The sequence below is a fragment of the Cannabis sativa genome, chromosome 2 (assembly GCF_029168945.1).
Source record: "Cannabis sativa cultivar Pink pepper isolate KNU-18-1 chromosome 2, ASM2916894v1, whole genome shotgun sequence".
In the NCBI taxonomy this organism is placed as follows: Eukaryota; Viridiplantae; Streptophyta; class Magnoliopsida; order Rosales; family Cannabaceae; genus Cannabis; species Cannabis sativa.
In genome coordinates this window covers 50,870,162-50,891,495 of record NC_083602.1, presented here as the reverse complement: position 1 = coordinate 50,891,495, position 21,334 = coordinate 50,870,162, and the positions used below count along the sequence as shown (strand labels likewise).

Here is a 21,334-nt window from a genome sequence, read left to right as displayed (position 1 = left end):
ACATACAAAGATATTTTACTACTCAAAGTAGCAATTGTATGTAAGAGTACTTCTTCAGGAAGCTTTTCAAATAATCATTTTGCGATTCTTTATCACTTTGATTATATTGGATCACTAACAAATATTAGTAAATTATATATCCACTTTTGGGAATATGCAAACTGAATTATATAGTAACTATATATATACATATCATGTACTAACAATAGTTTGAAACTATTGATTTCAAGAAATAATAAAATATGTATATATTAATTTACTTCTGGCATTGCCAATATATGTGAAATCTATATTCTTTGAAATAGAATTTCATGTCTATTCATTCTCTTTAGGTAATGATATTTAAATATTCTAAATGTACAATAAGTTTGTACAATTCACATTCTATTAAATAATCAAGTATACTTTTATCTTGATTATAAGTATGTCCGTACTACAGGTACACGACCACTATTATTAAATTCCACACATGATATATAAATTTCATGCACTTTGATTATGTGTGGTATCTCATCTTTTAGTTGTTTCCACTTTTTCTGGAAATATTTGAGTAGTAAATAATGTCATTGATTATTTAAAATCATTACATTCACTTCGGGGAATGACGTTGAACAAGTAGAACATTATTATAAATTTCTTAAAAATTTATTACTTGTTCATCCATAAAAAATATAAGAAATTATTCAACAATTTCTTTTACGATATTTCAAAGAATATATGAATGCAATTTTTGCATAGTCTCCAAGATGTATGCAAAATTTAATCTTTAACATATGTCAGATTCAATAATTTCTAACATTGCAAGTAATAACAATGTATAATAACATGACTAATACGAGGAATCTTTAAAAGTGATTGACTTCAATTCGTATCATTCTCTGCAGGGAATGATGAACAATAAATACTGCCTCATGTATTTAAATAACATTAGTCATGCTCATTGTTATTCTTATACTTTGATGTTTCAATGCAATTTTCTTAATATTCTTTTTGGATATTCAAAACCCACTATAAAATTGCATCAATAATAATCATTTTTAATGATTCTTTAGTTGTATTCACATAAATACAATTTTTTTTTTGACGAATATAAAACATTTACTTCTGAAAATGTTTGTCAAAATCTATATCGATATTAGATTACTTTTCATTGTCCTCAAAGAATACAAGAACATATATATAAATATGTATTCATCTCTTTCATTATATATCCATCAACTATATAATGAATATTACGTTTGCATAATCTTCAGGATATATGCAAGATTTTATTGAGGACGCATAATCATCAGGATATATGCAATATTTTATCGAGGATGCATAATCTTCGGGATATATACAATTTTTTATCGATGATGCATAATCTTCAGGATATATGCAATATTTTATCGATGATGCATAATTTTCAGGATATATGCAATATTTTATCGATGATGCATAATCTTTAGGATATATGCAATATTTTATCGATAATACATAATCTTTTGGATATATGTATAATTTATATAAATTTTCTCTATTATATCATAGGTACACATATATTGTAAATATTATGAATGATAAGAACATAATATATATATATAAAATTAATAATAAATATATAAAAACATATACATAAATATATAATATATAGATATATAGATAAAAAGAAAAAGGAAACCAAATGATTCTTGAAATTGTTTCAGTCAGATGAGTATATATATAAATATATATTTAGTGTATCGTGACTTTGAAACAATTCAAGAACTTTAACAAAATACTTACATTGGGTCTTAGGCAGAGATTCATGCTTGAAGCTTGGGCAGAGACTCGTGCTGATAACGTGTTATGAAATAATATAAAATAATATAAAATAGATGAGAAGAAAGAAGAAGAAGAGAGAAAGAGAAAGTGAATGAGAATTTCTGAGTTGTTTATTCCAATGGGGTGAACCCCTATTTATACAAATACAAGAGTGAGATATTAAGAAACTAAGAAAAAGGGAAACTAAGGAAAAGAGGAATGTTGATTACAACTCATGGTAATAAATAAAAGATTTGGACATCCACATAATTATTAATATTTATAACAATATTTTTTTTATTGATGATGAAATTATTACAAAGTAATAGAGTTTTAATTAGCGAATAAAACTCTAACACTCTCTCCATCTTTGAAAATTCAGTCTCTATTTTCCATTATCTGGCTCCCAATTGCATTATTATATGAAGCAAATAAGTAAATACTTGAGTCTATATGAATGAATTAAAAATGATATATATGTATATGTATAAAATGTTAGACTTTTATTTGGGCTTACATTAAATTTTATTGGTTTTATTAAAACTTGGGTTGATTGGATAGTTCTTTGTTGTGTTAGCCCATGTTGTTGGTGATCAATTGTTAATGGGCTTAGCATCTGTGAGTAAAGTCTAGGTGAAGCAGAAGTGTGGGCTTTTCTAGTTGACTGAAGCCTTTGATGAGCAGGCCCAGCCCAACTAGGGTTTTGTAGCTAAGTCCCCTCCCTAACTCTATAAATACATATTGTCTCATCACAATTGTATACCTTTTGATAATCAGATAAAATAAATTGCTTCTGATTTAGAGATCTAGGGAGGAAGACTTAGTTGATAGTATTGCACTATCGAATTGGAGTAACTGCTGTGGATCAATCAGAGATAATTGATATGGATGAATCAGGTACACATACCTAATTATTATATCTTATTATTGTGTTCTATGTTATATACAAATAGATCTTGGGTTAATTGTTAATTTATTTAACATGTGGTATCAGATTGCCTATTGTATATGATTTAGAACCTATAATTAGTATAATTAATTTGTATATGTTAATTATCCATAATTTCATATTAATTTCGTTATTATTTTATGTTGAATTTTTTGTTTTTAAATCTTACAACTTTAGGGGTTTTGTTTATCATTAAATTCTTGTTCTATTGATATATTATATGCATGAAATCATTGTGTATATTAAGAGAATTTTAAATTTAAAGTTTTAGGGTTTATATGATTATAATATGAAATTATAATTTGTGTGTTTTGATTTTATTGATTTTGATCTAAAATTGATTATAGATATCTCACTATCAATTGTTTATCAATGTTCTTACACAATTTATTTCGGGTTTCAATGGAGAATTGATAACACAAATTATTTTTTTTTAAGTTCTTAATTTTCGGATTGCTTTTGCCATGAAATCTAGAGATTTAACCTTTAATACCCGAAATTAGTAGCGTAGATTAATTAGAAATTCAATCCCGAGCAAAACCCATCCAAAATCCCCATTTTTTCGTCGATTTTTGGCCGGAATACGCAACCAGACCCGACTGGAGGCAAACGGGTCGCGTGACCCGACTGAAGACCCGCCCAAGGAAGAAGATGACTCCCAGCCAGCGAAGCCCACTCGCGGCAGTGGCGCGTGGGGGCGCGTGCGGCCACGTGGAGCATCGTTTTTCGACGTTTTTTTTCAGCGTGCTTAGAATTTAATTTCTGATTTTTCTATGATTTTTAATTAATTTTTTGACTCCGTTTAATAATTATTATTATTTTAATGATAATTATGTAGTTAAAAAATTATTAAAAATAATTTTTGATGATTTTTCGAAATTTGTCAATCATAGAAAATTTTTTGAGTTTCTTCTCGTTCCATATGACATAGTCACTCTCTTATTTAATTTATTTTGACTATGTAGTCTCCACCAATTTTCTTATATTCACATCTTTTAATTATTTGTTGTTCTAAAATTATAAAACTTGGTTGTTTGATACAAAAATAATGTGTTATGGTGGACACTTTATTTTTTGCTTATCAATATAATAAAAGCAATTATATATCTCTTTTGGAAATTTGGTTGAAAATTATTAATTTTCAATGATTGTTTTATCACCAAATTTCACATGTTGAAGAAAATATTATATTTTTGGTTGACTATATGTGTAATTACTTGCCCAAAGGTAGTATTTACATATATTAGTTCACATTCCATGAAGTGAGTTAATATTAAATGTATATATTTTAATTATTTGCCCAAAGGTAATAATTTAAATATATAAATTTATTATTATTTTTTGCTTGAATTAATACATATTTTTAAGAAATTTATTTGCCCAAAGGTAATAAAATTCTTAAATGATATGTATTTTTTTCTTTGTTGTTAACTTCATGAAGGTAGATCATGTGTGTGTTATATTCTCACCCCAAAGGGGAGTTTATAATGATCAGTTGATTCTACAATATTTTCTAATACATTGCTCATATTGCTTATTCAAGTTTTAATTTTTTGAATTTTTCAGTCTCCTTTTCTGTGAACAACAATAATGCTTCCATCCATATTTTGAATGCTTCCAATTACAAGACATGGAAACGAGATGTGGAATTTACTTTAGGCATAATGGATTTGGACTTGTGCCTACGAGAAGAAAAACCTGCTGATCTTACTGACTCCAGTACAGCTGCCGAGAGAACTCATCATGCACAATGGGAAAAGTCAAGTCGACTTAGTCTTCTTACTATGAAAAGATCCATTCCTGAACATCTATTGAGTGGTTTGCCATACACTACAAATGCCAAAGAGTTTTTCAATGCTGTAGAAAAATTATACGACACTGGTGAAAACGCTGAAGCTGGACATCTTATGGATGAAATGACAACCATTAAGTATGATGAATTAAAAGGAGTGCGAGATTTTATTCTGAAATTGGTGAATGTTCAGTCCAAGTTGAAAGATCATAATATTCCTCTTCCTGACTCTTTCATTATTCATCGAGCTCTTCATGCTCTTCCTGCCTCTTTCAGCCTTATCAAGACAGCCTACAACACTTACAATCAAACATGGACTATCAGCGACCTAATTTCTCAGTGTGTAGCTGAAGAAAGCAAGCTTAAAAGGGAGAAGAATGAATCTGCTAACTATGTTTCTCACCTCAAGCCCAACAAAGGAAAAGGAAAATTCAAGAATAAAAATGATGGTGCTACAAAACAGAATGGTAATGGTAAGGAGCATAAGAATAAACAGAAGAATAACAATGGAAAGTCCAAATACTCTAATGTGAAGTGTTACTTTTGTGAAAAATTAGGGCATCGGAGAACGGACTGTCACAAATTTAAGACTTGGTTAGAAAAGAAGCAAGCACAATCAGGTAATCCATTGGCATGTGTTTGTTTTGAATCTAATCTAGTTGATGTTCCTATTGATTCTTGGTGGTTAGACAGTGGTGCTACTGTTCATGTTTCTGCTTCCTTACAGGGGCTAAGGGATCTCAGGAAGCCAAGTGAGAGGGAGTCCAAGCTTAAAGTGGGCAATGATGTTGGAGTTGACGTTGTCTATGTTGGAACATTTATTCTTGAATTACAGTCTCGTGATAAGATTATTCTGAACAATACTTTTTATGTTCCTACTTTTAAAAGGAATTTAGTTTCGCTTCCGCTTTTGGTTAAACAAGGATATTCTTTTCATTTTGCAAATGATAATGTTGACATTATGCTTGACTCTCGAATTATTGGAAATTGCTTTTATTCTGATGGTCTTTACAAGTTGTCATTGGCTCCTTTAGATTCCTCTTTTAATGTTGTGAATACTGTGGGTAAAATAGCTCATATTAAGGAAACATCCTTATTGTTATGGCACAAAAGATTGGGTCATATTTCCAGAGAAAGGGTTGATCGTTTAATTAAATCTGAAATACTTCCTCCTCTTGATGCTTCTGATTGGGATACTTGTGTTGATTGTACTCGTGGAAAATTGACTAAAACAAGAAAGAAGACTGCAAACCGCAGTCCATCTTTATTGGAAATTATCCACACAGACATCAGTGGTCCTTATTCCACCACGTTGTGCAGAAATAAGTATTTTATCACTTTTATTGATGATTTTTCTCGTTATGGATTCACCTATTTAATTAAAGAAAAATCTGACGCCCTTGATAAACTCAAAATTTTTCGAAATGAGGTTGAGAAACAATTAGGAAGAGTCATCAAAGTTGTTCATTCTGATCGTGGAGGAGAATATTATGGTCGTTATACGGAATGCGAACAACACATGGGGCTTTTTGCGAGTACTTACAAGAAAATGGTATAGTTGCTCAATACACTATGCCTGGTTCACCTGAGCAAAATGGCGTTGCTGAAAGGAGAAATCGCACTCTCATGGATATGGTTAGAAGTATGATGAGTAGAACAAATCTTCCAGAGTTTTTATGGGGTGAAGTACTTATGACTGCAACTTATATTTTAAATCGTGTTCCCAGTAAATCTGTTCCCAAGACCCCTTTTGAGTTGTGGACTGGGCGGAAGCCTAGTCTAAATCATCTTCGTGTATGGGGTTGTCCAGCTGAAGTAAAGATTTATGATCCTAATTTGAAAAAGTTAGATCCGAGAACAGATCGCTGTTATTTCATTGGTTATCCAATGCGCTCAAAAGGCTATCGCTTTTACTGTCCCACTCGTGGTACGCAAATTGTTGAATCTCGTACCGCTAAATTTACGGAATTTGATGTTCTTTGAAAAAATTCCTTCAACATCTCTTGAAATGGGGGAGTCCTCTAAAGGAATTTGTATTCCTATGTCATTTTCAAGAGATGATAATAGAAGTCTCCATCCTACTCCAGTTGGTAATGCTCCCATTGTTGATGAATACATTGCTCCCGATATCGAAGATGATGAAGGTCCTATTATTGATGAAGGGCCTATTAATGATGAAGCTCCTATTGTTAATGAGAATCCTGTTATTGAAGAAATTCCAGTTGTGGAAGATGTTATTCAAAACAATGATCAACAAAGAGAAGTTATTCCAGAAGTACCTCCTCTAAGAAGATCTCAGAGACAAAAGAAGTCAACAAAGTGTCATGATAATTTTGTTTATCTTGGAGAAGGAGAATATGATATTGATCATTTTGTGGATCCTGTCACTTTTAGTGAAGCCCTTAATAGTCCACAATCTTCAAAATGGTTAGCAGCTACGGATGATGAGATCGACTCCATGAAGAAAAATGGTGTATGGGAGCTAGTTTTATTACCTGATGGTTTTAAACCAATAGGTTGTAAGTGGATTTTAAAGGCTAAAAGAGATAAAAAGGGACAGATTGAAAGGTTTAAAGCGCGTTTAGTGGCTAAAGGCTTTACTCAAAGAGAAGGTATTGATTACACCGAAACTTTCTCACACTGTTTCCACTAAAGATTCATTCGTAATTATTATGGCCTTAGTTGCGCATTTTGATTTAGAGTTGCATCAAATGGATGTTAAAACTGCTTTTCTGAATGGAGAATTGAATGAGGAAGTCTATATGTCTCAACCTGAAGGCTACAAGGAGAAAGGAAAAGAACACTTAGTTTGCAAGTTGAAACGATCCATTTATGGTCTCAAACAGGCATCTCGCCAGTGGTACTTGAAGTTTGACAAGGTTGTGACATCGTTTGGTTTCGTAGAGAACAAGTTTGATCAGTGTATTTATATGAAGATCAGTGGGAGTCGTTATATTTTTCTTGTTCTTTATGTAGATGACATTTTACTTGCCACAGTGATTTGTCACTACTAAATGAGACCAAAAATTTTCTGTCTTCCAATTTTGATATGAAAGATCTTGGAGAGGCATCCTATGTTTTGGGGATTGAGATCCATCGTGACAGGAATCGAAAAGTTCTTGGCTTATCTCAAGAAGCTTACATTAATCGTGTGCTCAAAAGGTTCAACATGGATTTGTGTAAAGCCGGTTCGTTCCTATTCCGAAAGGGGACAAGTTCACTAAGCAAAGCAATGTCCTAAGAACGACTTGGAAAGAGGAGCAATGAAGAACATCCCTTATGCAAGTGTAGTAGGGAGTTTGATGTATGCTCGGAGTTTGCACTCGACACGACATAGCTTTCGTAGTAAATGTTCTTGGGAGATATTTATCCGATCCCGGCCATGATCATTGGGTTGCGGCCAAGAAAGTTTTGAGATATTTGCAAAGAACGAAGAGTTTTATGCTTGTGTATAAGCATGTTGACAAACTTCGAGTTGTTGGTTATTCGATTCGATTTTGGTGGTTGTGTAGATGATTTAAAGTCAACTTCGGCTATATTTTCACCTTGGCGAGTCTTGCTATTTCTTGGAAGAGTGTCAAACGAGACTTTGATCACATCATCTACTATGTATGCTTTGAGTTTGTTGCATGTTATGGGGCATCTTTGCAAGCTTTGTGGTGAAGAATTTTATTTCGGAGATACGAGTGGTTGATTCTATTTCCACACCTATGCTAATCTATTGTGATAATGATGCTGCTGTTTTCTTTTCAAAGAATAACAAGATTAGTAGTGCTTCTAAACATATGGAAATAAAGTATCTCACTGTCAGAGACTTGGTCGAAAGGAGACATTGTCATTGAAAATTGCAAGACCGAGTCGATGTTAGCCGATCCTCTAACCAAAGGGTTAAGTGCCGTCTTGTTTAATAAACATGTTGTTAATATGGGCATTTTAGAATCTTTTGATCTTTTGGGTTAGTGGGAGTTTTGTTTTCTGTTTGTTTTTAGAAATTATTATTTATAATTTTCTGAATAAAGTTATGAACTACATTTTATGTTTCAATATTTTTTATTATTGAATGGATATGTTTTCAATTATGTTTTGTTATATTCTCGAGAATGATTGAATTGAAAGCATGTGGTTCATATTGTTGTGATCATTGTCTTTTAAATTTATTTGCTTATTGACAATGATATGTTGTTGGCTTAATTCTTTAAGCAAGTTTAGTGACACTTACTTATTTTAAGTGGTGTATGTTTAATTTCACTGGCTTATTTATTAAGCATCACGGTATCAGTGAAATTGAGGACTGATAAGGATATTATGTTATTTTAAATTGATCACATGTTGAACATAATTCCTTACCACACTACTAGACTTATTGACCATGTCGATTTAATACTTTGGTATTTGTGATTATGAATGTATTTTGTTGAGCTAAAAACAATATGACTGTCATAGTTCATTATCAAAGGTTAAATTGGACCGGTATGTTGAGATGCTATCAGAGAACTATCAGTTTTTAAAGTGGCCACAAATGTTTTCTGTTGTTCAACCCATGAGTCGTTTTCAAATAAAATTATTTTGATATATAATATATATGTATTAAAATCAATGTAGCCCAAGTGGGAGAATGTTAGACTTTTATTTGGGCTTACATTAAATTTTATTGGTTTTATTAAAACTTGGGTTGATTGGATAGTTCTTTGCTGTGTTAGCCCATGTTGTTGGTGATCAATTGTTAATGGGCTTAGCATCTGTGAGTAAAGTCTAGGTGAAGCAGAAGTGTGAGCTTTTCTAGTTGACTGAAGCCTTTGATGAGCAGGCCCAGCCCAACTAGGGTTTTGTAGCTAAGTCCCCTCCCTAACTCTATAAATACATATTGTCTCATCACAATTGTATACCTTTTGATAATCAGATAAAATAAACTGCTTCTGATTTAGAGATCTAGGGAGGAAGACTTAGTTGATAGTATTGCACTATCGAATTGGAGTAACTGCTGTGGATCAATCAGAGATAATTGCTATGGATCAATCAGGTACACATACCTAATTATTATATCTTATTATTGTGTTCTATGTTATATACAAATAGATCTTGGGTTAATTGTTAATTTATTTAACATAAAATACAAATTGAATAATACTATTGAGCATTTTGGGCACCAATCTTGCAATTTTAGTTATATTTTTTTGTTTGATGATTAAATTTCTCATTTTTAAAACGTACTTAATATAATATGCCCCCAATAAAATTTTAATTTTTTCTTAAAAAAATAATATTTATTATATTTCATATTTTTGAAAATATATTAACATTTTTTAAAATTAAGAGGTTTTTTTCTTTTGAAGGATAGGAAATTATGATTAGGGGCGAAATTGCTACCGTTTTTTTTTATTATTATTGGAGTTACAAATGTTATTAATTTTACAGAATAAAGAATTTTTCTGCAAATATACTAACGATTGCACTAACTATAAATAATAGGGATTTTTCTACTAATAGCAACTCTAATTTTTATAATGTATTTTGTTATCGAATTAAAAGAAAATTTGTTTAAAAATAGTCCATTAAAAGAATATTTAAAAAAAAAATGGGGATAATTTTCTATTATCTAATATTCCAATCTCCATCTACATTTCCATGCATTCCATGGTAAAAAAAAGTTATTAATTACTTTTTATCTATTGACTCCAAAATGGCTATGATAATTTCGTTTAATAAGCGATGCTTGTTAAGTTTAAAGTAGTAAAAAGAGTGGTTAGCATAATTGTTATATTATTTATAATAATATAATATATAGATTAAATATGTGTAATAAACTAATAATATGTAACATATGACTATATTAGTTGTCATCTTTTTGTAACATTTGGGGAGTTGTTACTATGAGTAACCTCCACCATTATCACCAACATTAAGAGTGTAAAAGATGTTACACACCTTTATTTGAAATTCTTAATGCTATAGGAGTTATGGTGTGTGTAAGAGTTACATTTGAGTCCATAACATCTATAGGGGTTATGAGTTTGAATTTTAAATGGTGATATCCTAAACACTATATAAAGGAGGTCTATGGTGCTCATTTGGGAGTAAGAGATGAAGTTTTCTACCAAGAAAGCACATTGTTAGAAAATCCTAAAAGGCTTGATAATTCCCAAAGCTATTTCTTAGGGAGTTCCCTTAGTGCTTAGAGATAGGGAGAAATAAGCTTTTGGACAAAGGTGTAATACCTTGTTCAAGTCATGGTGATCCCCACTAATCTACACTCAAGGTTGTGAGTGAGTGTTTATAGATATATATTATTCTCTTGTTATATATATACATATATTATATTACATGTGTTGTAATCTTCTCTTCTACCTTCCATATATATATATGTAATATATATAGTGTATATATATGTATTGTAACATATATTTAATCAATCTCTTATTTTAGTCCTTGTATTATTTTACAATAGAGTTGTAATAAATCTTGATTTTCTTCCATTGTTATAAAATCTCTAACAATCAAAAGCTTATTTCTTTTCAATGGAAGAGGAGATAAATCAAGATTGTGAGAATACAAGGATAAGAGTTTTGATGTGAAAACCATTCATGGGTAAGCATGGTGGTATATAATGTGATTTACTATTTTATATGATAGTAATTAATATATATAATATATATGTGACATATATGTGATCATGTGATTATATCATATTAATATATATAGTAGTATATAATATGATATTTGAATTTTATATCATGTTATTATATGTATATATGTGATATATAATATGTAACATGTATATATGAGTAATATATATTATATATATGTAGAGCATGTGATATAATATATATTAGTGAGATTAAATATGTAGAAATAATTATTTCTATGTATTTATATGAGACATGTATATATAATATATATATGTATATAATATATATTATGTATATTAATGTGTATATATATGTTATATATGTGTGAGGTATGTAACGTATGTAGTTGTGTAATTAATGTATATATTATGTGCATATGATATATATGTATATTATAGTATATATGTTATATATATGAGATATGTAATATATGTATTTATTAATTTAATATTGATATTATGTGTATGTTACATATAAGATGTTGATTAGTAACATACATATTATATTAATGTATGTGTTATATAGTATGATAATAATGTTGATAGTAATAATATAATATTGTTTATTGCTATTGATGTGGAAATTATTATCATCTATTTTGTGAATAAAGAATATTTTAAATTCTTTTTTAATTTGGTAGTGAACATCTTACTTTATGAGATAATAAAAGATGACTTTTGAAAAGTTACATCTTTTATTGGGTTATAAGAGATAATCATCTCATATTTGAGATAAGGAAAAATGGACTATGAGGGTTACACTTTTATTGGACTTGCATTGTCATAAGCAAGAACAAATGGATTAAAAGTGAATCCAAACTTGTGAAATGAGCCATAAATTGGAAGAGCAATTTTGGACTCAAAGGTAAATGAATCAATGTGGATTCAAAAATAGTGAAAAGATAACAAAATTGGAGAAGCAATTTTGAATCTTAAATGATCAAAGTTGTGAACAAAATTGATGAGAATTTTGTTAACTTTGGTATAATTTTGGGCTAATCTCAATAAGGAGATAACCTTAAAATTATGAGTAAAAATAATCACATTATTTTATGAGTAGTAATGTGAGTTTGATATTTTAGTTTTGTTGAGAAAACTAAAAATGTCAAATGGTATTTTTAAAGTGGCCTTAAAGAGTCATTTGAAGAGGAAAATACACAAAAGTGATATTTTATATACACTTTATGGTAAAAATGTGGGGGTGAGCCACAAATTTAATCAAAATGTGTTGAGACATTATTGATTAATTTATTTGATTTTGAATTCAAATTCTAAATCAAATTTGGCTATGTGTATATGTTAAATTTTGACATATTTTGGTGTCAAAGTTAAGTGAAAATAATTTCAAGAAAGAAATTAATTAAAAGAGTTATAGAGACAAAGTGGTCTTCTATATTTTAAAATCAAGATATTGTCTTGATAATGAAACGTGAAAGTATGGGGGTGTTTACTCTAATATGAGAAAGTTTAGACATACTTGGTGTCTAAAAATAAAATATGAGAATTTATACATGTTTGGTGTCTAAATTAGTGTATTTTTTATATGTTTGGTATCAAAATTATTGAGAATTTGAGTTGTGTGAAAATTAATCTTTTATGATTGAATTTTCAAAGCTTAAGTACTTAAGGACAAAAGTGGTCACAAAGTGAACACTATATTTTGGCATGCATGATTCACATGGAATCAATAGTGAAAGGTTATAACAAATCGCTTAATCTCCGTACAAGATTAAAGCATGAATTTTCGAGGGATGGGACCTAAACTCCCTTAGTGTTTTGCTCATTGATGGTAACCTATCTTAACACTAGTAAACATCTAGTCTTAAGTTCAATAGGTAATAACAAGTCAATAGAGTGAATATGGTACTCAATTGTCTCATCTATGAATGAGTACATGTGGTGAAAATTGAGGGTTAAAACCGAAAGGTTTTTTTAATGGAGCTTAAGCTTAAGAAAACTCACTTAAGCTTAAGAAGTGTCTAAAGAGTGGTGAGACACTAAAACTCCACCTATATGGGCTAGAGGTGGTGCCGCCTCTTATGAGAATTGGGAGTCTTCTCTAGAGAGTCCATGAATTGGAATTTTGCACATGGCCATTAACGATGCAAGAGCGAGACATGCGGTCTCAAGTGAGCATTAGCGAGGGTGTGTGTGTTATCACCGGTTTGTATTAAAGGAATAATGGTTCAATGCTACGGCAACCAAAATTTCATCAAACTTTGTGGTAACTACACTAAGGTAAAATTCAAGTCGAAAGACATTTTACCTAATGCACCTAAGCAAGATTTCTTTAGAAGTGTGTATTTAGTCAATCAAAGTGGGGGAATGTTATATTTTGATATAATATTTTTGATTGATTAAATAAATGTTTCAAATGTTACAAGTTTATTACTAAAGAGATAATATTTAATCTAGTGGGGGATTGTTATATTATTTATAATAATATAATATATAGATTAAATATGTGTAATAAACTAATAATATGTAACATATGACTATATTAGTTGTCATCTTTTTGTAACATTTTTGGAGTTGTTACTATGAGTAACCTCCACCATTATCACCAATATTAAGAGTGTAAAAGATGTTACACACCTTTATTTGAAATTCTTAATGCTATAGGAGTTATGGTGTGTGTAAGAGTTACATTTGAGTCCATAACATCTATAGGGGTTATGAGTTTGAATTTCAAATGGTGATATCCTAAACACTATATAAAGGAGGTTTATGGTGCTCATTTGGGAGTAAGAGATGAAGTTTTCTACCAAGAAAGCACATTGTTAGAAAACCCTAAAAGGCTTGATAATTCCCAAAGCTATTTCCTAGAGAGTTCCCTTAGTGCTTAGAGATAGGGGGAAATAAGCTTTTGGACAAAGGTGTAATACCTTGTTCAAGTCATGGTGATCCCCACTAATCTACACTCAAGGTTGTGAGTGAGTGTTTATAGATATATATTATTCTCTTGTTATATATATACATATATTATATTACATGTGTTGTAATCTTCTCTTCTACCTTTCATATATATATATGTAACATATATAGTGTATATATATGTATTGTAACATATATTTAATCAATCTCTTATTTTAGTCCTTGTATTATTTTACAATAGAGTTGTAATAAATCTTGATTTTCTTCCATTGTTATAAAATCTCTAACAAAAATAACTTTATATTAGTTCGATCCCTTTTAGCGGTAATAGCCTACATCTACTCAAGATCACAACGAGACTCCATTGAGTTTCTTAAGCATAAAGTTAAAAACTGATTACAAAATTTGCACCAAAGCGCATGGTACTCTAAGCGCTAGAAAATCATAGAGCTTCTAATAGCATAACATATGAGTGCTTAAATGAGAGCTTATAAAATAATGAACAATCTAGTCACTTATTTATATAAAAAGTTATTTATATTAAAATTAATAATAAATAACTGTTTAAAATAGCATATTCTAAGAATCTTTCCTTTTGCTCAATCTCGATCGTTGAATTTGAACAATGGACTTCAATCTTGATCATTAATCTTAAGGCTTGATGACATCTATTAATTTTGGCTCTAGATAGGCGGACAAGATATGTTGCACCTGGAAGTGAATGTTAGGCGCCATTGATATTTGAATCTAATGTAGATCGTTGATCTCTGATGAGGTATCAGAGCTTTTAAGTGTTGGTGAAATTACTTGACAACTTTGTATATGTCATCTTAAGAATAATGACCTGCTCTCCAAGATGACTTATCTACTGGAATGATCTATCCTCGTAACAACTAGAATGATAACATGATTTGATACGAGTTGATATGAATCAAGGTAAACTGATGTGAGAAACTCATTCGGGAGTTGAAAACACCTTCCTAGGCACTGAGTAGGTTTGGACATTCCCCTATATGGGTTCATGACTCCTTACTTTGAGTTGAAATCATACCTGCTAGTTAAGAACCTTGTTTCCATGCTAAAATATAACTTGAAATCCATATGAAGCTAGAGATGAAATTGGAGTTAAGAGTTGGGCACCCAACAATAGTGAAAGACCATGTTGGGTGCTAGGAGTGTTGGGTGCAAGGTATTGTGAGTCAGTCAATTCATGATATTCTGTATGATGCCAATTGATGACTAAGTAGGAAATTAGATCCGAAAATCAATCCTACAGCATGAAAGTTGATGAAAACTCAATCAAGGTCTAAGAACCCTACTTGGGCGCAGGGTAGGTAAAATGCTCAGTAAAACACAAGTTAGACGTTGCTCCAGACCTATTCTTATACTTTTTTTTTCAAGACTTGATTATGTGCACCGCTTCGTAAAATAGTCTCAAAATTAACTTATACACCTCGAAATCATGGCATGGACAACCTAGAGGGTGCCTAAGCAATGGGACCAACACTAGCCCATTGTGATAATGTGCATGTCATCTTTTTTGCTTGTTTAATGACTTCAGTGTATTTTCTTGAACAACATTAAGTTATTGAAGGAAACGACCCTAAAAATCATTTGTCCATTCACAAGTAGCCACATGGGTGCAGATTCCTAGTTGGGTGTTAGGTCTAGTGTCCAACCCACCTGGATATTGCCTAGTTGCTTGATGATTTTTTTGTGCCATTTTGCATGTTACCTATCAAAAAATACTATTTACCCTATCTTATCAGATTTTTTGAATAACAATATTTATCCAATTTATTCTATATGAATTTATAGTTGGCAAATGGTCATTAACTCCTTCACTTTTTTTACATTTTTTAATACTATTCAATCTTATCTAATTTAATTATCCAAACGTGACCTTAAGTATCAACACATGGAAGAAATGAAAAGGGAATTTTCTTTTTCATAATCATCAAAAAAAAAAAAAGACAAAAAAAAAACTTATAAAAATACAAATTTCGAAATTTCTTTTAACAAATATATAAACAATTGAGGTTGTTTTAACAATTATGTTGTTTGTATACGCAGTTTTCAAATTACTACTACATTTACATTATATTTTTTTTATGTTATTTTCTTAAAAAATAATAAATAAAAAAATCAATCATAATCCGTATAAATATAAAATATGTATTAATGAAAAAAAAAATGTCTTTAAGTATTTTGTATAAAAGTATCAAACAAAAATGATAATAAGGACATTTCTTATTAAGAAAATATCTAGAACAAGAAGAAAATCATATGTTTATGAAACAAATTAACTATATATAGCCACACACAATTTTTGTTTCCCTTTTATATATCTTCATTTTCTTAATTAGTCCCTTATAATTTAATTAACCTAACATACAATTTATTTTCAAGCAGATACTATACCAAATATAAATATGCTGTGTAAGGAAATCATACAATAAAAATTGTTCCATATATTTGAATCAAATGAATTAATTACCAATTTAGTCATCTTCTCAAGTAATATAAATATATAAATTGTATTGCAACAATTTTCAACCATAGATTATTATTACCTGTATACCTTTCTTAAAGTTTTTCACCAAGATGAAATTTCTTCAGTATCATAACTTCATTAGTATTATTACTATTCTTTTACTATGTAGTGCTTCGACTACTTATTCTCGTGACATTAAACATTCAAACATTATGAAATACGACACTCTTAATAATGTCGTTTCGAAGACCATCATTGTCGATAAATCAGGCCATGGAAATTTTATTACAGTTCAACAAGCCATTGATTCTGTACCCAGCAACAACCAGTTATGGATTCGTATTCATGTTAAAGCTGGTATTTACAAGTATGTAATAATATTATTATATTCTTACTCGTGTGATAATATATTAATAATAACATAGTGATATAATATAGTCTTATGAAAATTATTTATTTGAATCATATTTCACAATATACTTGTAAATTAGTACTACATTGACTTCATATTTTTGTTTTTATTATTTTTAAATTATTAAATAAATAAATAAAATGGCATGTGTGGTATTTAATTATTTTTTAATTATTCATATAAAAATTAGTATTTGCTCAATTAAGTAAACAATATTTTATTATATATATGATGTGTTAAGAGTTCCACTAATAATGAATGATTTTTTTTTTTTTTAGGTGTAACCTTGTGGTATTACTTATTAAGGATGTTTGGTTGGAAATAATGAAATAGAACGGAAACAATTTTTATTCCATTTATTTATTTAGTTGCATTTAAAAGTATGAATATTATTTTAATAAATAAATTTTCCACCATTTTAATTTAATAGCTATTTCATTTTTAAAATGGAGGGAAAGACTATTCCAATGCAAGACTTGAAAAAAAAATTAATAATTTTTTTTATCAGTTCTTTTATATACTTTAAATTCTATTTTTATTCCAATTCTCATTCTCATTCTTACTCATATATTTTCATTTCCCAACTAAACACTACTTACAAATTTTGGGTTTGAACTGATCATCATTTCTCTTTTTCTTAGGTAATTTTAGCCTTTTAGGAGCTTAACTGATAGAAATTAATTAATACCATTAATAATATATCATAGACTATTTCACTTATATTGATTTTCAGATGAACCTAATTACCATACAACTCACATTATTTTATTTTTTAAATTATAAAACCATTTTGGATGATATATATATTTCACTATATATGTATAGTGAGAAAGTTTTGATCCCAGAAGACAAGCAATACATAGATCTTGAAGGTGAAGGTAAAGACACAACCACCATAAGTTTTGATGCTGGAGGTGACAGTGGTATGCAAAACACAACATTCACTGTGTTAGCAGATAACTTTATGGCACATGATATTACATTTCAGGTGGTTCTTTTAATTAGTTATTAATTAAATAATTAATATTATAATAAAACTAATTATTAATGATAATAAAAGACTAATTCAAGTGGTCATAGGAAAAAGTTAAACTATATCTCTTTTTTTTTTTTATACATTTATTAAATTTACTTTCAAATAAAATATAATTCAAATACATTTATATTTATCAGTATTGTACTAAATTATATCTTCACACACTCACATAACTAAGACATAAAATATAATAGATTTGTATTTTTTTGTAGATGGATGTGTAAGTTTGTAGAGAAGTTGGGGAAATTTTTTGATTAAAAAATAATAAAAATTATCGTAAAGTGATAGAAGTAAAATTAGTATAATGATTGAAAAAAGAAGTAAACATAATAAATTTAAAAAAATAGAGTAAAAATTAAAGACATATGTAATATATATAATTTTCTCTATAAAAAAAGGTATTGAGGTGTGTGGATTTTTATGAGATCCAATCTTCAAATATATAACTCAAAAATATAATATAAAGTTGCAATAATAATAATAATAAATAATATGATTTTAAAAAATAATAGTAATATTAAAATATAATTTTACTAATTATTAATTTATACAGAATACATATAATATGGGAGGAAAAGGAAGCATGAGAAACATTACATGGGCACCAGCAGCCATGATCGCAGCTGACAAAGCAAGCTTTTACCGCTGTGGATTCATTAGTCTACAAGACACATTGTCTGATGCTCATGGCCGTCACTATTTTGAATCTTGCCACATTCAAGGCGCAATCGATTTCATTTGGGGTGATGCCCAATCCTTTTATCAAGTAATAATAATTTCATTATTAGATAACATTACTGTCAATATATATGAAGTGATGTCTTGTGAATAGTTAACGATATTTTTGAATATACAGAGTTGTAGTTTAGAAGTAACAGGAAGTAGGATTGGGTTGTCTTACATCACCGCTCAAGGGCGAAATAGCGAAAGTGACATGGGTGGGTTCGTGTTCAATGGTTGCAAAATATTTGGAAATGGTGAAGCATTGTTAGGAAGAGCATACAGAGCTTATGCCACAGTCCTCTATTACAACACTTATATGGATAATATTATATCCCCTCAGGGTTGGGATGCTTGGTTTAATACTGGTCATGAGTAAGATATATCTATGTTATTTATTTATTTACACTTTTTTTCTCTTAATTAATATTAACTTGATAGGTATGAACATTGTGTATATAATTTTATATACTATAGTTATACTATATATTTTAGGATAAATATTATTTTAGATCTTGTATTTTGCAAAAGTTACTAATTAGATTCTCTATTTTGTTAAATGATAAAATAAACCTTGTATATTTGAAAATTGTACAAATAGGATCCTGAACTGATTTTTTGTCAAAATAAAATTTAATAATAATTTAATCTAAAAATATTATGACAAAAGTAGTTATATTTTCTGTTAGAATTTGTTTTAAAGTTAGTTATATTAAGAAATAAAATTGTTGAAAATTGATCTTATTTTTACTATTTTGAAAAATATAAGATACTTATTTAACAAAACAGATAATCTAATTGATAACTTTTGCAAAATACAAAATCCAAAATAATATTTACCCTATACTTTATTTAAATTTTATATATATCAAGAATAGAAATGACTTTAAGAAATGATGTTCCAACATGTATAATATATTTTTTGCTATATATATATATTTGGTGGTGCTATATATTAATCTAATTGTAATAATTTTGGTTAATTTATTGGTAGGAGTTTAATCACTTTTGCTGAGGTGGGGTGTGAAGGACCAGGTGCTCACATGTCTAAAAGAGTAACATGGGAGAAGAAATTAACGAATGTAGAGTTGCAAAAGTTGATCAATGTCAATAATTTCATAAATCAAGATGGATGGTTGCAAAAACAACCATAATTAATATATACATCGACTTTAATTATATATTACTTTATATACTCATAATGAGAAAATTATGATCATAGAAGCAAAAAGTGCTCTAGTGGAACACATTCTTCTATGGCTATGTAATTCTTAAAATGTCATATGCTATAGTGGTCGGTGTATATTAATGTTTTGACTTCCCTAATAAAGCTTATTTATTTATTTCACATGAATTGTGTTTACTTGGAAATTAATTTTAGTGACGTGAACATCAATGTTTGACGTGAAAAGAAAAAAAAAATATTTATGAAGTTAAGTAGTCCCGAGTCATAGCAGTCGACATAGGAAGAGTACCTAGTCCTACACCCAAGTTGACTTTGAGAACTCTAAAATGTGTGTTTGGATCCCGCCAATTTATTTCCAACTCACCATCCTTTAGTATTCTGAACCAAGACAAGAAGAATCCAAGTCCGGGGCCTGGAACCTGTGAAAAGAGACGAAATAACACCCCAAAAGTCAACCTAGGTGCCTAAGGTCTCTACCCAGCACCCAAGTTGACAATCTCAACCAGAGTTTCAATTTTTGGATCTGTCTTAGTGTAAAACAACTATATTATCACAATTATCAATCCCATAGTACCTTTGGGTAATAATGGGTAAATACTATTTTGGACTCTATGTTTGCAAAAGTTACCAATTGGACCATTTTAGTTTTAAAAAACTAGGATATAAAATCACTTTTAATCCCAGTTATTATAGAAAAATCAGGATAAAAACCCATTTTTAATCCCGATTTTCCCTTAAAAACCGGGATAAATTTATCCCGATTTTCCTATAATAACCGAGATTAAAGGTAACAAAAAAAAAATTATACTAAAACTAATAAGTAACGAACTACACTAGAGAGACAAATTACCCTGACAATATTTTTCATAAAATATACAATTAGTACAAATTTAAACCCCAAATAATCAGTACAACACACGAACCACCTTGGACAACCACCAATAGCGGCGAACCACCTTTGACAATCGCGAGTCATCGTCAACGACCACAAACAGTGACCATGAAGCTTCGTCCACCATGAAAAACCACGAACCCTTCGACCACGAACCTTCGCACCTAAGATAAGAGAGAAGGAGAGAGAGTTGATCAGCGTTTTAGAAAAAAAAAAAAAAAAAGAAGTAGAATGAGATTAGAGGACGTGGAGCACATATCTCTCAATAAAAAAAAGAAAAAGAAGACAAATGGTAATTTCAGAGGGCATGGAGCTTGAATCCGAACTCCGTTGACTCATTCTTCGCTAGAAAAAGGCCGCTGGCTTGAGATGATGCACAAAAATAAAAGAGTAAGGAATGAGTGAAGCTGAGAGATACACCATGGCAGAACCCATTTGATCTTCCGTCTAGAGAGAGAGAGAGAGAGATCGGGTAGAAGGCAATGAGAGTAACCCTAATAAAAATGAAACCCTAAAAGTTAATTGTTCATTCTATATGTGTACACTACAAAAAATGTCACTTTTGCCAGCAC

The 21,334-nt window shown here is 29.7% G+C and overlaps 1 protein-coding gene across 1 annotated transcript; it reads left to right on the top strand.

Moving 5' to 3' along the window:
- The first annotated feature begins 16,427 nt into the window (after positions 1-16,427).
- LOC115720490 (probable pectinesterase 29) lies at positions 16,428-20,032 on the top strand. The gene is made up of 5 exons (XM_030649639.2): positions 16,428-16,883; positions 17,754-17,916; positions 18,518-18,730; positions 18,821-19,059; positions 19,679-20,032. The coding sequence occupies exons 1-5, from the start codon at positions 16,627-16,629 to the stop codon at positions 19,836-19,838; spliced, it is 1,032 nt and encodes a 343-aa protein (XP_030505499.2). The 5' UTR covers positions 16,428-16,626; the 3' UTR covers positions 19,839-20,032.
- The last annotated feature ends 1,302 nt before the right edge of the window (positions 20,033-21,334 follow it).